The following is an 8,636-nucleotide window of genomic DNA, read 5'->3' on the forward strand; positions in this document are numbered from 1 at the left end:
GCTGGTGGGGTCTGGCATCCTGCTCCGGACATCTGGTATCATGTCCCACTGCCCCACAGGCAGATCCTGGATGGGACTTGGAGGAATGTGCCTGGCTCTGGGAAAGGGGACTCTGGGAACTGAGGAGGAGGAATAAATGAGTGCAGAAAAGGACTTGCCCATGGTAAGGAGGGAAAAGCCTGGAGCAGGCAGTACCTTGGCAGTCATGGGGGGAATGATAGGTCAGCTCAGGCTGGGTGCCCAGGCAAAATGGAGGGTCAGGGCAGCACGAGAAGCCCCCACTCCACAGTGAGCAGCTGAGGGACCAGGGTGGGCGAGAGCAAAGGGGGCTGTGGGGGGTGCAAGGAAAGGTTTCAAAGGAAAAAACCAAAACCCCAGCCCAGTAACAGCAGCAAAAACACTCGTGTGCTTTATCCTCTCCAAACAGAACTGCTTCTGCAGGGGCTCGCTGTGAGGCTGCTCAGGGAGGTTCACCCGACTCGGGGAAGCAGCTCCTGCAGCTCTGACAGGGCTGGCCCCCTCTGTGGGATGGGACCCACAGCCCAAGGGGATTCCTTGCCCCCTGGGCACAGGATGGAGAGAGCCAGGCACTCAGGGACGAGCCATCTCCTTTTACTGCCCCGGAGCAGATGGGCACAGGGCAGTCCTGCAGGGCTCCAGGGCCACTTCTCTGGCTCTGATTCCCGGCAGCTCCCGGGGTCCTGTCCTTTCGGGCCAGTGGCTCTCAGTGCTGTGCCAGATCCCATAGCCAAAGTAAATGAGGAAACCTGGGAAAGGGCAGAATAGGGTGTGTATGGAGTGTTTCTCTTCCTTCCCCCCCCAATCACCAAGTGCTCGGCCCTTCCTTTGGGCCACATATCAGAGGGCAGGGTGTTCCCACCACCTCTGGACATCAAAGGTCAGCATCTCCTCCCTCCCCACCACTGTTCAGAGCAGTATTAGTGCCACGGGCTCTCAAACCACCAGAGTTCCACCCAGAGGGGCTGGTGCCAGCTCTGGAACCCCGTGAGTGGCCATGCTTATCCAGAGCCATCCAGAGCAGGTAGCGCAGCCAGGCGGCCGCGCTGAGCCGGGCCATCAGCACAGTGTTGATGGAGATGCTGAGGACAGGCAGGAAGGGCAGGCAGGGAACCTGCAGGGAGCACAAGGGTAAATTCCACAGCTAAATTCAGCTCTTTGCTGCTTTGACTAGTTGCCCACAGGCAAGGGGAAGCCCAGCCTGGCTGTGAGGCTCTGAGATCCAAGCTGGGACTGCAGCCTGTGCTGGAGAGGGATGCTTGTGGAGGGTGTTTTGGTTGACAGGTCCTGCACTGGGGCAGGAGGTACAGCAGGATTTGAGGTGGGAGGCAGCAAAGCACTCACAAAACTAAGCCAGGGTGTTAAGGCCGGGTATCTTTTTACTGGAGAACAGCTCTGATTCCCCAGCAGGCACTGGGCTCAGCTGGGAGATGCCCCTTCAGCTCTCAGGCCATGGGGGAGAAGAACCCTTACGGTCCCTATGGAGAACCCTGTGAGCTACATGCTGCCTCCAGCAGTACCTTATTAATGTGGATGCAGCAAAGATCTGCCTGACCTAACGCTGAGGGAACATCCCCCAGTGCCACCCTTTCCCCACAGGGCTGCAGAACTTGCCTGCACTCAGTGCCCCAGGACCTTCTCCCTGGGCATGTCCCACAGGCTGGGCTGGGTGCTCACCATGAAGGATGCTTTGTCCTGGTTCTGAGGCTGCCTCCAGATGAGAAGAGCTGCCATCAGGATCCCCAGGAGAAGCAGGGCCAGAGCTGTGATGCACCAGGCACCTGCAGCCCGCAGGCAGGGCAGCCCAGCAGCGCTCACCCAGCTCAGGGCACAGGCCAGGGCGGCTGCAGAGGGACCACAGTGTCAGGGCAGCTTCCCTGGGCTGGGCCCATCCCTCTCCCAGGCTGCCATGGTGGGACAAAGAACAACCAGGGGACACAGCTGGGTGGCTTCTCATGGTGGGTTTCGCTTTTCTCTCCTGTCTGGGAAGCAGAGGGAGTGGGAGGTTTCCTGAGGTCCTCTTGGGGCAGCCAGCTGCGTGGCAGTGGGGTGAGGGCAGGAAGGAGCCAGGCAGCCCCTGCATCTGCTGCTGGGGGGTTTCCACTGGGCAGGAACCTGCCAGCCCTTGCTACAGTAGGGATGCCCCCCATGGGTCCCCCCACACCAGCTCCCCATGGAGCCCATCCATCATTCCCAGACACACCTACAGCTGTCAGAGCCCAGACCACCACAGCAGAGGAGCGAGGGGTGGGATGGGGGGGCGGCCGAACCAAGTGGTCCCACCAGAGCTGCACAGCTGGGACCTTCCCCACAGGAGTGTCCCAGGTGCTGGGTTCAGGCTGATACCTGAGGAGCAGACATTGGATATCAATGCACATAAACCTGCACCTGCAGTGCACCCAGGCCAGAGCCTTGCCCCAGGCATGGCCCACATCAGAAGCTGGGTGAGCCCTGTCCCCTGTCCCCAGCAGTCTCACCTGAGCAGCAGCACACAGCCAGCCACCATCGAGTAGGCCAGCAGTGTGCCAATGGATATGGTGTCAACCAGGGCTTTCAGGTCAAAGAGAAGGGCCAGGAGAGCTGCGGGGAGAAAAGCCCTTTCAGCCTCCCAGCAGAGCTGGCAGTGCTGCTTTGCTCACCTCAGTCATACTGTCCTGACCTCCCCATGTCCCCCTGAGACCCACTGCAACAGAACCTCGATGAACTGGTGATGCTTTGTGCACGAGTACGAAGCATCCTGTCACCTCCTGCCTGGCAGTGCAGAGAGGCTGAACCAGTGTCTGGAACACCATCGAGGCCATGGTCCTGGCCCACCATGAGGAGGTCTGTCTCTGGGCAGAGAGACAGTGCTCAAACAGCTACAGGCAAGTGAGAGGGAGAAAGGACACCCACCAAGCCCTGCTCACAGTTAAGGGTAAGCCAAGCACTCACTCACCTGCCACTCCCCCAGACACCAGAGTTGCCACCACCGGGCACTGACGGCGACTAACTTTGGCCAGAGGTTTGAAGAGGAGCCTGTCTCGAGCCATTGCATACAGGATCCGTGGCATGGGGAACATGGAGCCCAGGAGGCTGCATGAGAGAGGAGATGGGGGAGAAAAGGGGAGGAATCCAGGAGGTGCCATCCTGTCTTTTGCTCCCAAGGGAACTCCCATTCACCTGTATGTTCCATGACCTTCTCAAGACCATTCTGACAAGGTCATCACCTTCCTCATCATCAAATGAGGGACATTATCAGGGAAGAGATGTCTGCAGTCACCAGGAGCCCTGTGCATGCCAGAACACCCCAGCCCACTCTTGTGGACACAGTGTCACCTGACCACCTCCTCCAGTGTCACACCAAGGGGTTTGGCTGCTCTCCCTTATCAGGAAGGGCGAGGCTGGGAACAACAGGATTTATGTGGAAGGGATTTTGGCCAAGCAGGAAAGGCAAGGAGGAATTCAGGAGGAAGGGGTTGGGGACATCTCCTGGATGTGTTACAGATCCAGTCCCTTGCTCTGAACCATAGAACCGCCATCAGAGGATGCCCCTCACCTGGTGGTCAGGGCACACAGTGACCCCGCAGCCACAGCGTACTTTGCACTGCTCCAGCCAATGTACTCAAAAGCCACTGGGAGTGGGCTCATGGTGTCTAGGAGGTAGTAGGGCATCATCAGGGTGAGGGCAGCAGACACCTCAGAGTATGCCAGGAAGCAGATGAGGAGGGAGAGGATGATGCCCATGGGGATGGATCTCTGCGGGTCCCTCACTTCTTCCCCTGGGGAGGACAAGCTCAGCTGTAGGAACAGATGCTCATTTAATGTGCATGGCATGCTAAGAGCCCAGCTCAGGCTGGAGAGCAGATCCTATATCCCCGCAAGAAAGGACACAGAGACCTTCTAGCAAGGACCACTGGACCTCCTGAGCCCCAGGGATACTGGGATAGAGAACATCTCTCCTTCAGGATTAGCCTAGACATTTCACATGGACTCTTAGGACGGGCAGGAGAGGGTGGCTGCAGCACAGAGCTGGGAATGTGCCCATTTCCCAGCCTTACACCAGTTCCCAGGGCTGTGGGGACAGTCACAGCCACAGCCTCCCAGCCTGCAGGGGGGTCTCACCAGCAGCACCCCCACCTCACTTACCTGTGGTAGTGATGCAGTCAAATCCAACAAAGGCATAGAAACAGGTAGAGGCTCCAGCCAAGGTCCCAGTGAAACCATAGGGCATGAAGCCTCCCACCCCAAAGGCACTGGTCATGTTGTCGGCCATGGACTGGTTCCTGGGAGGAGGAGGAAGAGTCAGGCAGCGCAGGGGGGTCAGTGCAATGGGATCCCAGGCTGGGGTCATCCAGGATGAACAGTCCATGCAACCTGCTCAACCCTCAGCATCAACCCAGCAGGGCTTAGGACTTTGGCTCTTTGACACATTGCCAAGAGGGACAAACAGAGAAAGTGAGATTTCCTGGGATAAAGCACTGGGGGTTGATTTCCCATCCCACTCTGAAAGCAGCACAGGGAGAGTGAAGCCTCTCATACCCAGCCTTGTGGGCAGCTGCCCGTGATAGGTCATCCTCCCTGAGCTTCCAGTTGCTTGTGTCACCTTTGATGAAGCCGCTCACTGTGACAAAGAGCAGGACAAGCACGTTGAGAGCTGTGAAGGCTCTGTTGACCATGGTGGACTCCTTCACTCCAAAGGAAAGAAGACCTGGAGAATAAAACATCAAAACTGGATGAGCTCCCTGGATGATGCCAGGGTAGACATTACTGGGGAGGGTGGAAAAGGGGGGCAGTGGTAAATTCAGGACAACTTGCAGATTTCCCCAGATTCCCTTTCTATTCCCCGTTCTTTGCTCAGGGAAATGGTAAAGTCTCAGATGGGGTCAGCACCATCCTAAAGAGCCCACAGTGGGGTGAGGAGCTCATCGTACCTCATGGAAGGTGGAACAGAAGGAGGCACCTACCTGCCAGCAGGACCACCAGGCCAGCAGCAAAGGCATCTGGGTGCTCTGCCAGCCCCACAGAGCTCATGGCTGCGTGAGCACCCAAAAATCTCCCCATCTTCTTGCCGAGGAGCTGGTCAAAGGTAGCACTCCAGGCCCGGGCAACGCTGGCAGTACCTGGGGAGAGGTGATGGCTGTGTTCTGGTGGTTCTGGGAGGTCTCAAAGGACACCCAGCAAAGCCACCAACACAGTGGTGAGAGGGATCGAGAGGGCCTTATACCGATGACGTAGGACAGCAGCAGGTTCCACCCAGTGAGGAAGGCCCAGAGCTCGCCCACTGTCACGTAGCTGTAGAGATAGGCAGAGCCAACCAGGGGCACACGGGCCCCAAACTCGGCATAGCACAGCCCTGCCAGGGCAGACACCACAGCTGCAATCAGGAAAGAAAGGACGATGCTCGGGCCAGAGCTGGTCTTGGCCACCTCCCCTGCCAGGACATAGACACCAGCCCCCAGCGTGCTGCCCACTCCCAAGGCAACCAGATCCACGGTGGAGAGGCAGCGGCGGAGGCTGGAGCCCTCTGAGCTGGCTGGGACTCGTTTTCTGCGGGAAAGCAGCTTCGGCACAGAGTGTAGGTGGCCACAGCTCGGCATCTGTGGGAGAGGAAAGCAGCAGGCATGAGGACACTGCTGCCCCACGGGCACTGACCACCCTGGGGATGTGACAAAAACCCAGCCTCAGTGATTTGCTAGCAGCTCCCACCATTCACACAGTGCTTCTGCACTCACTGGGTGCTGCCTGTTGTCTATCTCTGCCAGAAAAAACAGCCCATTTTGGAGCAAGATGGGGCTAAAGCAGCTGTGCTGCTCTCTCATCCCCAGTGACAAGTAGAGCAATGCATGACTGGGGTTTGTTTGGCTCTGTCCAACTTGTGAGAGGGGACAAGGACACCTGCTTGTCCCCCTGCCAGCTCAGAAAGTCCTGTTGCCCCAGAAGCCTCCCCAGCAGGAATACACAGCCAGGATTATCCCAGCTTTGACACTGAAACTATTTGAAATGCAGAAACCATGCCAGAGAAGGAGGGATGGGAGATGCTCTGCTCCTGGAAGTTGCCTTGAAGTGCACCAGGAAGGACCCACTCGCTCAGCTGGAGATGCTCCCACAGCACCTGTAACTGTGGGTCAATGGCACAGCTCAGGTCTGGATCCCCTGGGCCATCAGCCCGTGCAGCGATGCTGTGGCTTGCTGGGGGCACCAGTGGGGATGTCAGGCAGGCAGAAACCCCAAATTGTGTGACATCTGTGCTTGGGGGGAAGGGGGTGCTTGGCATGGCATACCCGGGATTTGTGTGCCTTCCCCCATCCTGCACACCCTTTCGCAGGAGCTCCAGGATTGGAGAACCTGCCTTCACATCCCGCGGTGCTGCCAGGACCTCCAGGTTACCCCACAGCAAAGCAAAATCCGTGCCAACGCTCCAAAGTCCATAACCTGATACTTACACGGCCGGGAGCTGGGTGGAAACCCTGTCCAGTGGCACAGCCCCGTGGCACAGGGGACATGGGATCCCCGCTGTGGCGTGGAACTGGGGGACAAAGGGACAACCCTGCCCGGCACCCAGACCCGCAGGATGAGGTGCTCCTTGTGGCACGGGGAGCTCTGATCTCCAGGACAAATGCTGTCCCCTGGGAGTGAGAAGCCGCCACCCTCCCGCCCCCCCAGCAGCACCCACCCTCTGCGCAACCCCAGCCCCGCCCAGGGCACCTCGCCCCGGTGATTTTACTCACCCCGGCCATCCTTGGGGCAAACTGCTCCAGCGGCGAGCTGGTGGGGACGACGAGCCCCAGGCAAGCCCCCCTTACACTCTGCCCTTAAATCCCTTTTGGGAGTGCCCTGGCCCTCCCCCCCGCTGACCACCGCTCCAGGCTGCGCAATGGGAAATCTATGCGGAAATATTTTTCCCACAACGCCTTCCAAATCATACACACAGCCTGCAATGCTAATAGGCTCAGAGGCATTATTGAGGGAGTTTAATTCACTTTTCCAAGCTGCCTGGGCAGGTGGGAGGGAGAACCCCCTCCCTCTGTCCCTGCTCCCTCGCACCAGGACCCACATCTCCACCTCGGTGGAGCTGGTTTTGGAGGAAATGCAAGCAGAGAGGAGCAGTGTTTAGGGGCGTGTGCACCTACAGCTATGACTGACCCCAGCTGCCCCTGGGGAACACGGCAGGAGGTGAACAGGTCCCAAAAGGGACTGCAGCAGCAAGGCAGAGGAGCACAGACCCAGCTCCACAGGACGTTTGCAGCAGCATATTCAGCTGTAACTCCCTGAAGCAAAGTCCTGAGGCTGCTTGCACTTTCCTGGTATTTGGGCATTCTTGGGCTGCAGCACACAGGGCTGAGCAGCAGAGTGCAAGCAGGGGCTGGGCTTAGTCCAGGGCACAGGGCTGTGTGGGTGGGGGTCCCAGGTAGGCTGCTTGGGGCCACTAAGGCACATGAGTGTCCTTGGACACCAGCATGGCTGTTCTGCAGGGCTGCTCCTGGCAAGGAGAGGCCATGATGGGGTGACCTGGTTGGTCACCAGCATGCTGGGAGAAGAGGACCAAGTCTGGGCTCTGAGGAGAGGCTGGAAGATGGTGTTTTGGGGTGAAGACCTAATTTTGGTTTTATTGTAGATAGCGCTCAGTCTGAGTCTGCTTACAGTACTTGGTAACAAAAACCTCTCAGGCTGGGGCTCAGCCCATCCTCTGGCTTTCAGCTTGCAAGGAACAGAGGAAGGGAGCAGGAGCCATGCAGGAGCAAAGCAAGGAAGGATCCAGAGCATCTAAAGCATAGATGTACACTCTAACCACAAGGCTGCCTTGTCCTGGCTCTATGGGGCAGCCCCATATCTAGAGCACCCTGTGAGCTGCTGGGCACTGTGAGCACCTCTGGGGCAGGGGGGCTCAGCACACCATGGCACAGCCAGGGGCACCACGAGGAGAGCAGGGCTGTTGTCCCACACTGCAGCACAGGGTGAACAAAGCCCTGCTTGTCACCCACGCCATCTCACATGAGCGAGGTCTCCAGATACCAATGCCAGCCCAAGGGAACATTGCCCTGAGGGAAAAACAGGGCAGGAAGGAGCAGCCAGTGCTAGCTGGCCGTGAAGGTCTCACCCTCCCAGGCTGCCTCCAGGGGAGCACAGCCCTATGGCTGCATGCCAGCCATCGGGTATGTCACACCCAGCCTGGGGTCCGTGCTGCCCGGGACGGGCAGGGCTGAGCAGCTCAGCTGCCTTGCAGCCCCAGAGAGATGCTCAAGCCAGTGAGTACCACCAGGGCTGGGATGCCTGAAAGGTTACACACCAGCAGCCTTCAGCATCTCCAGGGGTCCCTTGAGTTTATCTGCTCTTGCTGCTGTCAGACTGGGCCTCCAGCCCTGCTGTGGCTTCTGTGCTGGCTGGGCAAAGGGTGGTGGCAAAGAAGGAGCCGGGTTAACGTGGGTGAGGCAGGGAAGGAAACGGCCTCGGGGCACTGCAGGCAATGGCACAGCCTGCCAGGAGCATCCTGGAGAGACTCAGCCTGCACCTCATCCCTGTGTCTGCAGCATGGGAAGAGATGGTTGGGGGGAAAACCAGCTCATGGTGCCAGCTCGGGTCGTGCCGCAGGGGTGCTCACTGCAGAGCCTTGGTCAGCACCTCCCTCCTTAAGCAGGTCC

General features: G+C 58.6%; 1 protein-coding gene across 3 annotated transcripts; it reads right to left on the reverse strand.

Annotated features, from left to right (window-relative positions):
* Nucleotides 1–365: 365 nt before the first annotated feature.
* LOC121658127 (cationic amino acid transporter 2-like) lies at nucleotides 366–7,227 on the reverse strand. 3 transcript variants are annotated; one of them, XR_006013844.1, is made up of 10 exons: nucleotides 6,726–7,227; nucleotides 5,222–5,594; nucleotides 4,962–5,117; nucleotides 4,537–4,705; nucleotides 4,144–4,280; nucleotides 3,554–3,776; nucleotides 2,954–3,090; nucleotides 2,496–2,598; nucleotides 1,696–2,364; nucleotides 366–1,132 (listed from the first exon to the last, which is right to left on the reverse strand). XR_006013844.1 is itself a non-coding variant. In XM_042014634.1 (9 exons), the coding sequence occupies exons 1-9, from the start codon at nucleotides 6,732–6,734 to the stop codon at nucleotides 1,842–1,844; spliced, it is 1,830 nt and encodes a 609-aa protein (XP_041870568.1). In that variant the 5' UTR covers nucleotides 6,735–7,227; the 3' UTR covers nucleotides 1,380–1,841. The 3 variants fall into 3 exon arrangements, 2 of the variants coding, with proteins under 2 accessions (XP_041870568.1, XP_041870570.1); XM_042014634.1 differs by lacking the exon at nucleotides 366–1,132 and having other exon boundaries at nucleotides 1,380–2,364; XM_042014636.1 differs by lacking the exon at nucleotides 366–1,132 and having other exon boundaries at nucleotides 2,276–2,598.
* Between the last annotated feature and the right edge of the window lie 1,409 nt (nucleotides 7,228–8,636).

Source organism: Corvus kubaryi, unplaced genomic scaffold (assembly GCF_017639235.1).
Source record: "Corvus kubaryi isolate FWS band 111438036 unplaced genomic scaffold, C.kubaryi_AGA036_p1.0 split2-37374, whole genome shotgun sequence".
In the NCBI taxonomy this organism is placed as follows: Eukaryota; Metazoa; Chordata; class Aves; order Passeriformes; family Corvidae; genus Corvus; species Corvus kubaryi.

Excerpts from the sequence above, each read along its gene's own strand:
- LOC121658127 (XM_042014634.1), bottom strand. Across the intron at positions 4,706-4,961 it reads CCTGGTGGTCCTGCTGGCAG|GTCTTCTTTCCTTTGGAGTG; the intron begins GTAGGTGCCTCC and ends TTTATTCTCCAG. Across the intron at positions 4,281-4,536 it reads GCAGCTGCCCACAAGGCTGG|GAACCAGTCCATGGCCGACA; the intron begins GTATGAGAGGCT and ends TCCTCCTCCCAG.